The following is a 19,836-nucleotide window of genomic DNA, read 5'->3' on the forward strand; positions in this document are numbered from 1 at the left end:
GTTGTATATTCAATAGATACAAGCCTCCTATTAATAATTGTACACAAATAAAATTTTTCTTGTAATCAGAATTTATTTTAATAATTAATCTGTACAAACAAAACACAAACTTGCGTCGAGGTTGGTTATTCGTCGCTTACAGAACTTGGGATTAACTTGCAGATGAATGATACAAAATTGAAGTAATCTCTTTTAGCAAACAGAAAACAAGAGGAAAGAGTAGCCAACCTAACGTCCTGCATCTGGCCCGTAACACCTACCTTCCCTGGAGACTTTGAGTTGAGTAATTTTGACCTTTGAGATATTTTTTGGATGCCTTATTTTTTTCCTTCATCTGCGAACCACTACTGAGACAAGAACTACAGGGATCTCACACTAAGCACGTAGAAGCGGCCGAGACTGCGCTATTTGACTTCCGTAGGCGTTTGAATCAGAACCACCGAGAACTACACACATGTACCGTGAACACTACGGTCTCCCTTGTGTTATATCTTTGACTAGAAGAGGCCGGGTCTTCATTGTGTTATATTGGTGCCGTTTAAACCAAGATATGATCCTTAAGAGTTTCATAACTTCGGTATACGTCTTGTTATATTAGTTGCCGTGACAAGGATTAACTCTACGAAGTTAAAGAAAGAAAAAAAGAAGTTCTAGATGAACCTAAAATTAATCAGGAAACATCGTGAGAAAGGAAAAGATCCACGGACACAACTATTTTTTTTTTTTTGAAGCCTGTAAACTCTTGGTCACATTTGGTGACCATTACACAGAATTTCGGTCCCATTGCTTCCACTTAAGTACACCAGTTTTAACCTGTTGTGGTTGGCGTTAGTCATGCAAGATTTCACCCTCTAGAGATCGTGTCAAACTACAATTCAGATGAGTAAATTTTGTCTTTGGCTTGAGTTATATTTTTTCCTGGTCATCTGTGAGGAACTTTGAAGGCGAATTGTGTTTTAAGTGAAGAATGTTTGGTGCCTTTGGATTACTGAATGATATCAATCGTGTATTAAAAGAAAAGAAAATTTTGGTGTTTGTAAGTATAATTTTTTAAGCTCGAGTCGTATTTCGAAAATAGAGAGGCTGAATTAAGAAGAGAGAATAGTTAACGTTACGTATTTATTGGGGAGTCACATTGTGAAGTGGTTGATGAGTAACGGGTTTTTTATTTTATTATCGTTTTGCACAAGTGAACCGTTGGAATTTAAAAGTGATTTTTACCTTTCGTGTTGTTGTGATTAAATGCGAAGAGAAGGGAAAAATGAAAAATAAGAAATTTAAGGCGGTTGAATTTGTGGCACGTAATGTTGTTATTCGGTCATTTAATAATTTAAGAATGAGTGCTCAGAAGGGAACGGAAATTGTCGACAGCAGAGAAATCGGATGAATGGCTACAAAAAGTCAGTGCAAGACGGATTGTTTTGGGAGCATGGGCAGCAATGGACTGACTAGTGTCCTGGTTTATATTGTGACGGCGATGTGGTATGTGAGAAAGTGAGAAAGCGAGTGAGAAGACTTGACAGTAAGAAACGCCTCAAGGTTGCCTGTACTGATAGCGAGGGTGACTCTCGTCAAAACTTAGCAGAAGCCGAGATGACTACAATCATAGCAGATACAGACTCCGATGTCATCCAAGTGGAAAAAAGCACTCTGAGCACCAAGGACCCAGAGATGAACTAATAAAGCAAATAAAATTGACTTTTATATTTCTTATGATTTCTTTTATAGGAGAATGAATCGAGAGACTGTCCTGTGTGAACTTTGACTCCAGATAAGACCATAAACTAAGGTGAGATAACTGAAAAAAAGAGGATAATAAAAAGAAAGAAAATATGAGTGGTCTCCCCATTTAATTTTAAGTTAATTTGCATGTGTGTTTTTTGTGCCGGACAATGAACTGGATGAACGGCAAAAAAAAAAAAAAAAAAAAAAGAGAAAAATGCTGACCCCATAAGTCCAGGGGATGATAATTGAAAATAAAATATATAGATAGACTGATTGCATATATTTGTTACAGGAACATGAATTGAATAATTGCATTATAAGAACTTTTTTGACAAACTATTTAACCCGTGATAAAACTTGACAATGGTCCAAAGAGGAGATAATCTTTGGTAATCGCCCTTGTTTAGAACTGAACTTTTGCTTCAATAATGAATTATATAAGGACACACACCCTTTTGGAAAGGAAATGTTGTGTGAATAACACTCAAGATGAGAACAGTAGTCTGAATAATTCAAATAATAAAAATTATCAATCCCCATCACAATAACTCAGCAACAAACCGTCTCTGATTGAATCACACACTTAGGTGAAGACATACAATATTTAATTATGAAAGAAGAAAGATGAAACCTTGTTTGTATTAAATTAAGTTGCCACGCTGTTTAGGGGCGAGGTTTCGTGTTGCCTTCAACATCGTTTTAAGGAATATGAAAACATTTAGGGACGAAGAATTTTCAAATCAATTTTATTATCAATTAACGCAATTAACCAACGGATCCATTTCTCCTTAATCGCCAAAAATAAACAATTTATTCTTAGGACAAAAATAACTTACAACGATTCCTTTCCTTTTTTTTTAATTTCTTAACTTTCTTAGTTCTAAATTCTACTTTTTTCTTTTTCTTCTTTCTTGCGATTTTGATATATATCAAAACTTTCTAAAAAAAACAATTAAAGTAAAAATTCCTATATTATTTTTTAACTAAAAAGTTAAAGAGTTACAAAGAGGGGGCGGTAGCATCAAATTGAACCACCTTTTGTACTCTAGAATTTTTCTACATAGTCACTGCCATTTTCAGTGCAATTTTACCAGTAATTCAATAACTCATCTCTTCTTCTGACGCTAGTCCATGAAATGGGTTGCTTTCTTAGAGTCTCAAACCGGCAATATCTGCAACGGAGGGATAAAACTTTCAGGTTATGATGAATAAGTTCAGTTGTCATAACACTGCAGTTTCCAATCCCCTTTGATCCATCCGAGCAGAATTTTTAAAAATAGGAGACATGTTTTGCTTATTTTCGATTTTTTTTACTGTTAATTATACTATACTTTTGCGTGATTTACATAATGCAGATATTTTAGAAAATGCCAGTCTGTAGTGAAATGGGGTCGTATTGTGGGAAAATATTTATTGCTACTAAGACTAATCTTCTTTCTTTTAAAGATTACAAGAAACCTCTTCAACCACTGGTTGCCATGACTAATAATACCCTACGTTACAGCCCTTTATTGTAACTCCTTAGCTTAACATTCACCTCCAACATGAGTTGGAACAAATTCATTGAGGACATTGCAACGGTTTCTGCAAAAAAGGTTGGCTCCCTCTACTGTGCTAGAAACTTACTTACACCTATACCTCTACAGAATCACCATTCGTCCATGCATAAATTATTGCTGTTGGGCTGTTCTATTTACCACTACTTTCTCGTTCTTAAACTGTCAACAAAAAATCTCAAATTTATCAGGTCCCGAACAATCAGCCTCTCCCATCACTACAATGTTGCATCCTATAATGTTGCATCCCAAAACGTACCCCTTACTTACAAGTGGCAATATACCTTGTTTGGGGCGAACAAAAGCAAAAATAAAAACAAAACAACAACAAAAAAACTGTATTTTTGCTAATGTCCACTTTTCATATTTCAGCATTTTTAGATGTTGTAGTATTAGGATTATATCAAACTACTCTTCCCTCCAACATGAGCAACTTTCTTTTTTTTATTGATTATTTCACCCTAAACAAGGCACAGTGCCATTTTGATGTAATGGGCTACTATTTGGGACCAAATTTGTAAGGATACTATGTAGGGAGTTGAGCTGTGTGATGTCTGTCTACATAACACTTGAACTTTTGCATCTCAAGTCACAGTTAGGAAAGCAGAAACCCGGGCAGGAATTCCAAAGTCTAGCAGTTTAAGGAAAAATATTTGAGTAGAAGGCTTTCTAGCATCTAGGAATTTCTACAGTGTATGGGTGGGATGTTGCTGCTTGTCGAGTAAGTTGGGTTATTTACTTCGAGGGGTTATAAATACTTGGACTTTGTCGGGGCAAATTCCATTAAATACTTGTAAAGCAGGCACAGTGATGCAACGTTTTAGTGATGGGACAAAAGTTGGAGTTTGGTTGATAGTGTGCGTCATGTTAGGTTGGCAAATCTTTTTTAAAATGCTGTCTAAGGGTGAGGCAAATGCACCAATCAATATGTAGCAACAATACACCATGCATAGATGAATGGTGGCCTTATAGAAGTACTGGGTACTCTCGCGTGAGTAGTTTTCTAGTACGCTATTGAGAGGTGTCCCTGGAATGTTGGAAAACGTTGTGGCCCCTACTTTAAGTATCAGAATAATCAAAGAAATCAACGCAAGCGTCGGGTTGCGTGTTTGGTTGCATGCCAGTCGAGGTTTCAATCTCGATAATCAGTCCGACAGAATCTAGGATATTTCGCTGACCTTTATCTGTTGGGCTGAGGCATTGTTCCGGTTAATGCTAAGAAGTCCATGAGCCCAGGCCTTACCTCTAATCTTTGCTCCTTCTTTAGTGGCGTTGACCACTCTGCTGATCTTGTGTCACCTCCTCCTGCGGTGGAAAGTAAGCCAATAAGAGTGATCTGCACCATTCATTTGGCGTCGGTTGTGCTTCTGGCCTCTTGCAAGTCTAGGTTCTGATTTCGACGATCCGTCCAACAGAAAATGAGCCACTTTGGTGATCTTTTATCTGTTGGACTGAGGCCTTTCTTCTGAGTTTTCCTAAGAGGTTCACGCTCCCAGGCCTTACATCTCATTTTTAGGATGGAGTAAGTTCATTGCTTACTTCCTGAGACGCTCAGACCGAGGAATGTCAACGGGGCTGCCCAAGAAATTTTAGATCGATAGATTGTTTTTTCTTTCAGGGGTGCGGTTTGAGTTCTACCCTCTTTCTGAACTTGTGTCACATCTTCCTGCAATGAGATGGCAGTAAATAACACCAATGCAAACAACAGAATCAAGTTGGTACAAAAAGGTTATACCTTGCTGATTCACAAAACTTTACTGGTTCTCTTTTCACTCACCACTGCGTGTATAAACGATTATACAGCCGTTTCACCGTTGTGAACTTTTTTGTCTGCTGATATAAAACTGTTTACAAAATGATAAATTAAAAAAAAACATATGAGGAAGCGGTTACGCGTTGGTAAGAAAAATAAAGGCGAGTAGTTCGTCCCGTTACATCTAGTTACAGTTGTGGCCTTGCATCTGGTAATCATCAAGACACGGTATTATCAACAAAAAGCGTATGTACATGTCATGATTCTTGGGTCATAACTGCTACGAATTGCTGCTCCAACGGTTAGATGTACGAGGAGCCTTCAATACCTTTCCAGACTATTTTTGGACATGCATTTAAAATTATTGTTTTAATTTTTTTTTTTACATAGGCATCACCACTTATCAAGGCCAAGAGGCCACTCGAGGATAAGGGTTAAAGTAGAAATTGGACAATATAGTAATCGTTAGTGATGGAAATTCGGTAAATTTGTAAACTTATATAGAACAGCTCATCAAAAACTTGTTTACATTAGACTTAAAGACGACCATATTGTAGTCAGCAGGAAAGCAGGAAAAGGGATGACAATTCCATAGGTGTGCAGTTCCAAGAAAGAAGCTTTGTTCATGGAATCTAGGTTTAGGTTTAGGCACAGATAAAGAAGGGGGTAATTATTGATAGTGATTTCTGCTAGACAGATGTTTCTTGTGAAAGTTTGGCGAGGGGGAGACCATAGATTGGAGCTCAGTCGAGCACCTGCCATGAAAATAAAGATAAAGAAGAAACAAACTCATGTGGAAACAGTACTTCATCCTTGGACGTACTTGGCTCTTATATAGATAGAGAATTGCATCAGCAGTGAGATATCTACTGGATCAATAGAAGGATCAAAACTTGAGGCCTCCCCAAGACGACAGCCATTCATTTCAATTGATGCCAGATAGGGGTCAGGACGTTGATGATGTAAGGATAATAGCCTGGTTTTAGATGCATTAAAGTAACAAGCCACCTCTTTCCCCATTGTACTACTTGCTCAAGATCAGAGGAGAGAGAATCGGAGAGAACTTGGTCGTTTATCATAGACCATTGAAAATTCAGTATGTCATTGCCATACACCTTATGAGATGACTGATCAATTTTTTGATTTCAAGTTCAAATAAACAGATACAGCAGGAAGTGGAATACACCCTACTAAAGCCAGATTGTCACAGCTAGTGAATTTCAAAAAATACAATCTGGACGTGAAGACACTTCAGAAGAACGATATGCAATAAAACCTTGTTTTAAACTTGGAAAAATGCCACAGAAACGTATGGAATGCTTCAGACTGCTTTTGAACCATTTTGTATGAATCGAGCATCAGTTTTTTAGTTGCATAAGAGATTCAAGGCAGGGAGTCTGTGAGAAATGGTGAGAAGTGTGGGAGGAGTAAGGAAGTCAGAACACTAGAATTGATTGGCCAAATAAAGAATTTCATGGATGAAGACCGTCGTGTGTCTGTAAATATAATAAGTGCACAGTTGATGTCAGTGTGGGAACTGTACACACAATTATTCGTGAGGAACTGAAGGTACAGAATATTTGTGCGAATGTACACGTCCATAATTCCATTCTTGTTACAGACTATTTGACCAAGGTCGGCATCAAGACAGTTCCCCACTCTCTGTATAGTCCAGACCTCGTTCCTTGTGACTTTTGGTCATTCCCTAAGCTCAAGGAAAACCTTAGATGTTGATATTATGAGATAACTGAAAAGATGGAAGAAGCTGTTACGAGGGTCATTGGCACACTCACACTGGAGGAAAATTTGTTGACACGGTACAAGTGTTGTAGCCAGAGGAGATTACTTTCAAGGGGACTACAGCTCCATCTGTGTACTATCAATAAAAGTTACTGTACGTAAAAAGTTTGGAAATTTTTTTAAGGCACCTCGTAACTCAATTTATTGTCCTCTGGGTAAATCGATTTAAATAGATCAGTTCACCCCATAAGAGTTTAAGTGCGTGCACACCCCTCATTATTGAAGTTTTATTAGCCAAGAAATGCAAAAATGTCTGTGTGAAAGTACGTTTTTTCAATGACTTCCGTTCTGGGGTTACCACGAAGGTGTCACTCAAGTTTTCTACTCAAACAACGGTCCTTGTTCTGTAACAAACACCCTATTTTTATTTATTATCTTATTTCTCGCAAATTTTTCTTTGTCATTATCCTTCATAAGAGAGTCACCAACCTGATATGTCCCAAACTGTCATCTAAGCTTCAGCCTCTCTCCCATCGACGAAATGTTGCATCACTCTGCCTGTTTTACAAGTATTTTATTTGTAGATGCTCTGACGATCTACAAGCCCTTGTACCCCCTCGACGAAAATACCCTGACAAACCCGAAAAGCAGCGAAATCCTATAAATTTGTGCCTAATTTCCAATGCTAAAAACGATTCTTTTAATTGGCTTTTTATTTTATTTTGTTAGAACCCGAATCTTTTACTGCTGATAGTAATAATAAAATAATGAAAATCTATTGGTTTTAAACTGCTAGTAAAACTAACATCGATAGATAATCCATCACAAGTGTACCTGTACGTTTTAGAAAATATCTGCACATTTAACATGTTTTCACAGTAATCCTGCAAAATAACGCCTTTACAGTTAAATATTAAAAAAAAAAATTACATTAAAAAGTCGGAATCGGAATCGATAATCATATTGGATCAGGAATATAGTACAGGATCAGTAATCATATCTGAATCAGAAATTTATTACGGAACCAATAATCGTATCGGAACTTGGAAAAATATTGGAATCAGCCCATCACTACTATATATATATATATATATATATATATATATATATATATATATATATATATATATATATAACAGTCTCTACTCCACATTCCAATGATACAAATAAAGAGTGAAATACTGAATTTAGAATTCATTGTTTGCATATGCTCTGTTATTATATTTAATATACAGTGAGCTCATTAAATAAAAGTGTTATAAAAATAAAAGGTGAAATATAATTGAATAAGCATATTTTCCCCATAAAAACACACACACATGCATACATGCATGCACACACACGCATGCACGCACACACACACACACAAACACACACACACACATATATAATACCGAATGGAGGGTATAGCCGATCTCTCTTAGTGTCTAATGGAGATAGTTAATTGATGTTTAAATTTCTCGAGGACGTACTAAATTAGAATCTGTAATGTTTTGGTTATATTTCTGGGTGTTTTTCTATGTAAGTCTTGCAAATAGAATAAATAACTTTCCTAGCAACATATTAATGCTTATGTAAAACAAATAAAAAGTATATATATATACACCACACATCACACCCACCCCATATCATGCACACTCCCATTGAAAATCACAAGAATATCTATTTCCCATTTGAACTTAAAATCAAGAGGTCAACACTCTTACAGAATACTAAAATACAACCCCCCTCCCGAAGAAATTCCATTAAGCAACTATCTGCCCGCCCAATTTAACCCTTCCCCTCTCTCTTTACCCTCTCTACTTCACCTCATTATCTTCTTTCCCCGCATCCAAAAGGCTTCCCTCACCTACTTTCAACAAGAAAGTGAACTAGCTATATACCGTGATTCACACTAGAAGCTAATCGTCCAATGCACCGTTCTGAATATCATCTCCCGGATTATTTTGCTATTTTGCTACCCATACTATTGATTTCCAGGTCCATTGCCTACATAATTCAATGCTCAAATTCTATTGCCCACGGGGATAATTACAATGGAATGGTATATCCACGCAACATCGGATACACTGTGTCAACACTGAAAAAGCTTTTGGACTACATCCACCAGCATACACTCAACACACCAATGAATACGGCTGCCCCATATACCTTTCGGAAAATCAACAAGGGCAATACGCTTTTTTGCTGTATGGGAATATTACTTTCTCCCCTGAACCTATTTTCTGTCCACCTGGATTTATAACCCCGGAGGACATTGTACTCCTTCCGATAATGGACTGCCCAGGTTGTATCAATTTCTCTTTTCGTATAATTATTTCCATATAATTATCCACAACCACTCAAAAAACTATTTTCAATATTTGTGCTGAAAAGCAAAATATGTGTCTACTCACAGCTGAACATTTTGCTAACCGCATTTCATTTCCTCTGATGATATGAGCCATTATTGAAAATCAATGGATTAAGGAAATTAACATAACCCCTTCTATATATTCCTTTTGTTAAACAATAAATTCTTAATTCAAATATATATGTCTATATGTTGTTTTTCAGAATTTAAAATTTAACCAACAAACTAATATATATATATATATATATATATATATATATATATATATATATATATATATATATATATATATATAAAGAATACGAAAAGTATAAAAGCTTATAACTTTTCTTTATTCGTTTTCAATTGGTGACGTGCAGGAATACGAAATAATATTATGACAAAAAATTAAAAACTTTTCTTATATATATATATATATATATATATATATATATATATATATATATATATATATATATATATATATATATATATATATGAGTGTGTATATGTGTATTATTCAGTAAAATTTCAAATGAATTACTATTAACGATATTTTCCATTTTTAAGGACATTCTTTGGTCTCTTATCTTTTTTAAAAAGGGGTGATATTCTTGAAATATTAAAGACTTCCACTGTACCGGTTATATCAAGCAATGAATTCATGTTAACTGATTTGTGTTTTAGAAAATAAATGGATATACAAAGATAAAAAATAACAAAAAGAAATAAAACCTTCTTTCATTCGTCTATTTTTGTTCATACGTCACATCAATACAATAACCGGTTCCATGTTTGCAATAGTCATCTTATAATTTTCCATATCTAAATGAATAATATTTTGCAATAATCATGCACTGCATCGAAAAATTCAACACCAACACCAATTATAATTGCGTAAATATGTTTTTTACAATTTCAATTTATTTTCACTTTTCTAGCAAGGTAGAAATTTACAATCAATTGCATCTCCTCATCGGCAAAAAAATTTAGCAAGGTAGAAATTTACAATCAATTGCATCTATTCAGCACAAATTTTATATCCATGCAATCACTATGCAATTGAGCTGTTCAATAATTATAAAACACAAAAGAAAAACAAACATCAGGATCCCGTTTTTTACCATATGGCGCTGAATAAATTGAACAATATATATATATATATATATATATATATATATATATATATATATATAGATGTGTGTGTGTGTGTGTGTGTGTGTGTGTGTTAAAGGATGGATTCAATTTTTTAAGAGGGTAGGGCACTCTTCAAAATATTTTATAATAGATTTTACTCCAATAATCATTAAATTATTTAATGAATAGTAAAATAATATATATTCTCAATTAAAATTATTCTGAATATATAAAGAAAAATAAGGACACTGTTTTAATGCCTGGAAAGTATTACGTATCTTTGAGCATATATTCAATTTACTATTAAAGACGCTACTATATTTAACAAGTTTAAAAATCTATATTACATATATGCTGGATTTAGGGACACAGAAAACACATCCATTTGTCTATGAAAATCAAACGTGAAGTAACGTCTATAGTTTACTCTCATGGCTTAAATAAGTGTTTACTTTGGATTTTAAACGCAACTGTTATCTGTTATAAACAATGGAACATAAATGAAATTGAATAAAGAAAGAAATGAAAATAAATTAACTTAAAATAATATTTCTAAATAGAACAATTTATAACAATTCTATGACAGTAAACAGTTAATGAAAGCGAATAAATTATTAAAATATATTTTCTTAATTTAATATGCAAATGATGGTATTAATTGAATGTAAATTTCTTTTGAATAAATGGTATATATATATATATATATCTATATATATATATCATGTTAGAATAAATGTGCATATAAGTCCATTTTTAGTATGGAAATTAATCTGTGAAACAGTGTATCTTTGGTACATATTAATTAAATTGTGAACAAAAAAAAACAGGCAAGAATACTACTTTATTATAATACAAATTTCAAGCAAGCAAGCATTCCCGGACGGTTCACAATATATACATATATATATATATATATATATATATATATATATATATATATATATATATATATATATAACGGCTAAATACTCTCGGGTTTGGCAGTAGTATACGAATGTACACTTATCGCAAGTGTTTCGTTCCGTCAAAGGAATTTCTTAGGATAACAGTCGGTCTGGCGAATTCTTTTCGTAGAAACAAAGAACTGTTTATGTAGAGCACTTGCTTGAAGTATGTATTTAAGGACTATTACATATATAAACATGTTTTTATTAATTTGGGGGATATTATGGTTTGTTCTTAACACAAAAACGGTATTATTTATGTAAACAATAGAAAGTGTATTTTATCATGTAGATTTCTTTTCAATACATACTAGAATGAAAGTGTATATAAAAGTGTATATAATTCCATCTTTAAAAAGAAAATTAATTTGCAAAATAGTGTGCATATTGTACATATTAATTAAATTGTGAATAAACAGACAAGAATACGACTTTATTATAATATAAGATTCAGGCAAACAAGCAAGGACGCCTGGACGGTCCTCAGATTTATGATATATATATATATATATATATATATATATATATATATATATATATATATATATATATATAAACAATCAAGAAATCAAAATTAAGTTTACAAGCCAAAAGCTTAATATATTAATATTTATATAGTAATCCCAACTAAATAAAAAACGGAGATTATAATAGTATTTAATATTTGTTATTCGAGTATCCTGACGGACAATAATTCATGTAAGGTATAATTTACTTACTAAAATTGTGTTATTTAAAATTGTGTTCATAAAGTTATACCTTACATAAAGTTATTGTTCAACAGTATACTCAAAAAAGAAATATTAAATAATACTAAAACTTCCTTAATTCACTTTTACGTATTTATATATATATATATATATATATATATATATATATATATATATATATATATATATATATATATATAATTCAAACAACTTGTGGATTTTACAGTTTTTATTTTGCAAACGTTATATAATCACACACATTCATACACACCCATACACGCATATATATATATATATATATATATATATATATATATATATATATATATATATATATATATATATATATATAATGTTAATTAGTAAACCTGGAGAAAGTGCTCAATACTATTGCAGAGCAAATAAATATATTTTTATTACCGTTTTATCTGCTCAGTAACCGAAACATGTGTAACTAAGCAGATAAAATATATATATATATATATATATATATATATATATATATATATATATATATATATATATATATATATAGAAAACGTTACTTTCTATTGATCACTTTTAAAAAGTATTGGTTTTGAGATCATTTTACTAATATTTTTAATGTAATTCCAACGACCTTATGATTTTGCACTTTTTATTTTATGTATGTATACATACACACACACACACACACGCATATATATATATATATATATATATATATATATATATATATATATATATATATATATTCTGTCATAGTTATACATTGCGTTTTAAAAAATATATATTTTTTTCTAATAAATTTGTTTTTTCATTATTTGAAGACTATTTCGGTAATTTGGAATTATTTCAAGCTGATTCCATGTTGGCAGATTCTTCTGGAAAATTCATTGCCCGGGATGCTTTCCTCTGGTTATTGGCGGCTTCAATGCGTGCGTGGCTTTCCGAAAGACGTCTCTGCAGATTATGACTTTCCGAAAGGCGACTGGCTATACTCTGTTCCTCGAGTGGACGTCCAATTGATCTGCCAATATTATGTGACATGCGTCCGAACATTCCTTGGCCGACTTCTTGATCGTTGAATTGGTTCTGCGAATCCATTAAATGATAGCTCATCCGTGGACGATAGCGCATGGAGAAAGGGTCGTCCATGAAACGACTCGGAGAATACATACGGCCCATCATTGAGCGATTTTGCATGAATGGGTTCATGCCTCCATGGTACATGTCTCTGTACATGTCGTCGTTGTACATGCTTCTATAGAAGGAGTGGTCTCCAGAACCGAACCCGTACATACCACTGTACATAAATCGGGGGCTTCGCATCGTATCATGGAAATAGGGGAACCTGTCATAATCGATGTAGTATTCGTCAAAAAAACTTGGATCAACGATTCTACCTTGGGAATCGATCATTCTTCCACCAAAATCCATAGTCATTCCTGACATGAGTTCCATGAAATCCTCAAATGTTCGGTTCTTTCCAGATGTAACCATAAGATCCCGGCGCATCGTATCCCTGTGTAACTTCGGGAAGCCCCTCGTATAATTGTATCCAAAGTTTTGATAGGGCACGCACGTCCCGTCGTAATACATGACGTCCATTAAGGAACTCAGCTTCAGTAATTTTCGGAGTTTGACACTGAAAAAAAAACAAGATAAAAACCAACATTAATTTCATATGGACGCACCCCCCCCCCAATTGTTAGGAAGTAAAAAACGAGGAAAAAGTATAAAATAGGGAAATAATTTTACGAGAACAAAGGTATAGGAAAAGGGCGCAATATATAGTTATTTTACGACCAGGTCGATGCGTGGCTATGGGTTTTTCGACAGTGTTCGACAATTTACGACAATTAAACACTCCTAGAATCTTTCGTTTGTGAGGGTTGACGACAATTATAGTTAAGGAGAGCTACGAGTCGTAGCTCGAAGCAGATAGGCATAAGCTGACGGTAGCAGACGAATACGGCCTCGACAGAACAGCTGTGGATCTTAGAGTTTAGAGTCTAAAATCTGTTGGAGTTTGTGGATTGGTGCAAAAATAAAAGGGTAGAAAGTTGTTCACAAAGAGATACAAAAGCAAGTTAAAATATGATTGTTAATCAAGGTGTGGAAGTGAATGAGGAGTAAAGAACCATATATATATTCAGTTATTTTACGGATAGTTCGAGGAATGACCATGGGTTTTGCGACGGGTGACGACAGTTATAGTTGAGGAGAGTAGAACGCTGATTGTGGCTGAAGCATATCGACATAAGCTGACGACAACCGATGAACACGGCTTCAAGAATAGACATAGCTGTGGATCTTAGCATGTAGAGGGTCGATGTGTTATACACCCACACACAGAGTGCAACTGATATTTGCAGAATGTTTTGGATTTTGTGTGTTTTTTGTTATGTTTTGTTTTATTTTATTTTTTATACTTGTGAACCGGTGTACAACACTCTCCTCGGCAACTTCCAGTGTAAGAGACGACACGGCAAGAAGAGAAGGCGAAAAAGAAGACCACGAATTCAGTGTTGGAGTCGGCGATGTTGTCAAGCAAATAGCACTTTTTTTTACATATGTTGTTGTATTTAGAGTTACTATACCCTACCCTATCGAAGCGGTACTAACCTAAGGCGGGTTTAACCGGCTTCCTAAGAAAGAGGAAATTTCATAGAAATATCAATTTCACAAGCGGTTCCCAGTCGCTTATATATCCCCGTCAGTGGAGATGACGACGTTAGGTTCTTGCAGTTAAGTTCTTTAGATAATGGAAATCCTTCTATTCAAATAGTTTATCCCTTTTGGGCTGCTAGACTTCGGAATTCCGACTTTGTTTCCTTCTTCCCAAATTGTACTGACATGCAGAAGTATAAATGCAATGTGAAGAGAATCTCACTACTTAACTCCCCGCAATCTATTGTCAGACATAATCCCAAATAGTATTGCCTTTCGTTCAAGTGTCAATACGCTTTTCAACAGGACACCTCTAACTTTCTTAGCTGGCAAGACTTTAATGAGAGAAGATGTGTTTTTACAGATAGCATAAATAATTCTAAAACCAAAAATAATCACCCTGTAAAAATAGCAATACACACAAAAATGAATTTGCAACTTTTACAATAATCAAATACAAAATTGACAAATTTCCATCTTAGTATCTGGAAGTACGTTTAATCCACTGGCAGACATGCAGCGCCAGTCTTCGTTAAAACATGGAGAAAGAAAACTCTGATCTAAAACCTGAGGTCTTCTATCTGCTCGGCATTGTAGCAGCAATTGTTCGGAGAGATATTAGCAGTTATACCAAAAAGTGTGGTTCGTTCTACACAAAGCCTTCACCACTATAAAAAAAAGTCCTGTATGGATTTCCGAACGAATTAGTTGTTGTAGCGTACGTGATACGTCGAAATCCATTATTATCTCTCTATTTATACACATATAAAGTTAAGTTTTTTTCTCGCCCTGACGTTGATATTAAAAGCTTATCTTTTCTATTTTGAAATAATTAAAAAATTTTTTTAATGTTCTCAGTCATAGATATGCGAGCGACTACATGAAGGTGTGCATATTCCTTCGAAAAACGAGCGTTCTTTAGTTACTTATCCATATTTTATTATTTCTTTTTAGAGTATTGGTTTCATTTCACTATTACGCTGAATTCTATTATGCATAATTTCTACATTCTGCATAATTGCGCAGAATTTAAGATGAAAATGTTCTATCACACACACACACACACACACACACACACACACACACACATATATATATATATATATATATATATATATATAATAAATTCCACAGTCGGAAGTCCAAGACTCGAGTCTTGGACTTCCGGTGCTTTGACTGTCATGGCTCTTGTGGGCTGCGACGTTGTTTGGCTGTGGAATTTATTATATACAATCTCTCACATTCTGAAAATCATATATATATATATATACATTATGTGTGTGTGTGTGTGTGTGTGTGTGTGTGTGTGTGTGTAAACTTGTCGGTATATGTGTAAAACGTGTCTACCAAACTCCTCTCTAAATATATGGTCTATTGAGTTTAAATTTGATATATAGGATATTTAAACTTGTAGCACACATTCGATTTGCTGCTAAGAGTTGTAAAGTGAAAAAAAAAACAGTTAAACTTGACAGGGTAAGTCTAACATAAAATTACTGCTGCTGTAACTTTTACACATGCGGAAAACTAAAAATTCATAGTTCAAAGTCCCTCAATTTTTAACCTTTTGTATCTATCTGTCAGTACCTCAGGCGTTAACGACGTTGGAGAGATAAGTAACGACTAAGGTTGGAGCGTCAACCGTTCTGGTTTGGATTTTAGCGTATCGTATCCAAGTCATATTTTGTTATAATCTGTGAAATCGTGACTATGTACTATATAATAATCAATAGAGAATTGGCTCTATAACACTTAATATGAAATCTGCATCAATTGTAATTATAATATTTTTGAGTATTTTAATACCTGGTAACGCCGGGCAACCTGCTAATACATGTATAAAATGATCTTGTCTGTGTGTGTGTGTGCGAACCACCTCTACCAAACTCCTCTCTGAATATTTGTTCTACAAACTTTAAACTTGATATATAGAGTACTTGAACCTCAGTAACACTATAGATTTGGTTTTTAGACTGTAAAAATAGCTGCTGATGGGTTTAAATTGTAAAAAAAAGACCGTTTACTTTGGCAGGAGAAAATCGCCTATCTTTTGAGCATGCATAAATATATATACACTTTTAGCTTGAAATCGCTTAATTTTTAGCTTTCTGCAGATTACTCAGAAGGTAACGACGAAGACTGAAGTGCTAAATAAAACTATAGCTGTAGCGCTAAACGTTTTGGTTTTGCTTCCAGCTCATTGCACCGAAGTCATTTTTATTTAACTTTTGAAATCATTATTATATACATTATGTGCAATATAATAATGAATACATTTTCTCTATAATAATAGATATAAAGTTTGCATTAATTAAAGTATCATATTTTAGCGTATTTTACGACGGGCAACGCCGGGCTACTTGATATGTATATGCATATGTATGAATATATATATATATATATATATATATATATATATATATTTTAATATCACACACACACATACACACACATATATATATAGTAATTTATAAACTATATATAGCTCTACCTACGTATTGAGCACTTTTGAAGTAAATACTTAAAGTTTACGCATAAATCTATACTTTCGTATATTAATTTTATGTGAGTAAATGAAGTAGTTATATATATATATATACCTATATATATGTGTGTGTGTGTGTGATATTAAAATGAAATACATATGGTGTACGTTTATAAACCGAATTACAACGCAATATTTGTAAAATAAACATTTATTTGTTAAAAATTAAACACGTGTCCATGGATAACTTTTATGCACGTAAAAATATTTAATAAATATTTGAATAAAATAAAATAAATGTTTAATAAACAAAATTAATAATAATAAAAAACATCTAATATCTAATGAATAAAATAAACATCTAATATCTAATGAATAAAATATTAAGATTTTTAATAAATAGTATATAATTTTATAAGATTTTTAATAAATAGTATATAAATAATAACAAAAAAAAATACCCCCCACCCAAAAAAAAGAAGGCGGCATAAAAATATGAACAAAGGGCAGGTAACTCGCTCAAAAACGCTTAGTCGAGTGTAAGAGTTAAATACCACAGAATCGCTAATAAAAAATAAATAAACAATATATATATATATATATATATATATATATATATATATATATATATATATATATATATATATATGTTGTTAGATATAAATAAACAATATATATATATATATATATATATATATATATATATATATATATATAAGAGTGAAATCCGGTGTTGCCCGGGATCGAATGATGATCAACAAGTGTTTCGCACTTCCTTATAATTATTGTCATCAAAATAAGTGATTGTGCCCATTTTTCAATTAAATCAATTGATTTCCTGCACTAGATCCCTGCAGTAACTTATTCCACCAAATATTATAGCCTACATTGAACCGTAAAAACTCTTTGTTGATTTTATCAAAAAAAATTTGTTTATACAATGGCTCCAATTAAAGTCTAAAATGCAAAAGCCAAGAGTCATGCTTCAATTGGTCAATAGACACATTTAATCGTATGCGCCCTATTATATCAAAGAACCCGGTGTTCATTAACATGTCGGGTTTTCTGCTGTGCAGTGATAATGGCTTGAATTTAAGTCTGAAATAAAAAAAAAGTTGAGTATCTTTGTTTAATTGTGCATTAAACAGAAACATTTATTTCGAACGCGCCCCCTCAATATAACAGAATCTACTGTTGATTCTATATTCCGGGCTTTTCTGCTTGTGTGATGATAAAACTTCTCAAATGCTCTTGCGATGTTGGGCTGCTTAGGTGTCAATAATAATCGAAAACATTTCGATAAAACCTATCTAAGAATAGTGCCAAATACATAAAGTATATTTGTGTAAAATTTCATGACAATCGGCCCAACCATTTCAGAGTCGATGGGGAACTCTCTCACACACAAACACACACGGTTCCTTTATATATATATATATATATATATATATATATATATATATATATATATATATATATGTGTGTGTGTGTGTGTGTGTGTGTGTGTGTGTGTGTGTGTGGCGTGTCAGGAGGTGATGAAAAAAATCCAAAAAGTGCTCGATCATGGATGTGAGAGCTGAAGATATAATATTTATTACGACATTATATATATATATATATATATATATATATATATATATATATATCGATTTTTCTTACCTTTTGATGGGAAAAATTCCTCCCCTACCCCTAACTCCACATGGCCAGGCTGATACATTTTATGACTCTCTATAAAACAAAACCCATTACTCTTCTTTGGGTTTCCTCAAGGACTTTCTATTTTTTTTCTTTTTTGCCCTACATCTCTTTTTGCCCCACCCCCTCCCTTCCTTCATATGTGTATGCATATATGTATGTGTAGGTAAGTGTGTATTCATATATGTTTGTAGATATACGTGTATGTACCTATGCACGCGTACACACACACACATGTATGTGTATACGTGTATATCTATGTGTGCCAACTATTCTAGCCAAGCTACTTACTACCTCCAAACTTAAACGGTATCTTCCCAATGCCTATACATCATTATCTTGGCACACACTTGTCTTTCATTACACTGACGAAGATCGAAGGTACGGTCGAAGATATGTTTTTTAAACACAAACTTTTTTCAATACATTTTGCATTCCTACACGTCATTAAATAAAAAATAAATAGAAAGAGTTATACATTTACGCATTGAGATTTTTACTTATGTGTGTGTGTGCGTGTGTGTGAAAAATATCGGACTTACCTCAGTAAAATGACGACGGAGTGAGGGTCGATGCTGTTCAGAAGAACGTTGATGCTCAGGCGGTTTCTGCGGAGAAGACAATCCCATCGTTTTTTGCACGTTTCTTATATCTACATTGCAGTCCACCCACTCTAAGGACCAGACGAGGAGGGGTAATGTATTTATGATTTCATAATGCGACCCGAATAGGGTGGGTAGGGTTAGACTCATAGATTTTCGGCCGACAATCTACCCAAGTGATTGGAGATTATAGGTAAACTGGAAAAACAGAGCAAAAACATCGAACAAAGTTAAGTAAAAGCGCAGACGGAGGACGGGAAGCATAATGATGATTATGATGATAATGAAGAAGAAGAAGAAGAAGAAGAAGAAGAAGAAGAAGAAGTTTAATTTTCTAATAATACTAAGGATGAAAAAAAGAAGTAGTATAAAAGGAAAAAGAAAAAGAAAATAAAAAAGAACACAAAGAACAAAGAAAAAAAGAAGAAGAGGGCCCCAAAATGAAAAAGTCATAAAAGAAGAAGAAGAGGATGAGGAGAAGGAGGAGGAGGAGGAGGAAGAAGAA

The 19,836-nt window shown here is 33.4% G+C and overlaps 1 protein-coding gene across 1 annotated transcript; it reads right to left on the reverse strand.

Annotated features, from left to right (window-relative positions):
- Nucleotides 1-9,993: 9,993 nt before the first annotated feature.
- LOC145268638 (uncharacterized) lies at nucleotides 9,994-19,428 on the reverse strand. Its single transcript, XM_080124115.1, has 2 exons — nucleotides 19,272-19,428; nucleotides 9,994-13,524 (listed from the first exon to the last, which is right to left on the reverse strand). Exon 2 carries the CDS (start codon nucleotides 13,485-13,487, stop codon nucleotides 12,732-12,734), a length of 756 nt encoding a protein of 251 aa, XP_079980241.1. The 5' UTR covers nucleotides 13,488-13,524; nucleotides 19,272-19,428; the 3' UTR covers nucleotides 9,994-12,731.
- Between the last annotated feature and the right edge of the window lie 408 nt (nucleotides 19,429-19,836).

This window comes from Euprymna scolopes, chromosome 44, assembly GCF_053919585.1.
Source record: "Euprymna scolopes isolate OS-2025 chromosome 44, ASM5391958v1, whole genome shotgun sequence".
Taxonomy (NCBI): Eukaryota; Metazoa; Mollusca; class Cephalopoda; order Sepiida; family Sepiolidae; genus Euprymna; species Euprymna scolopes.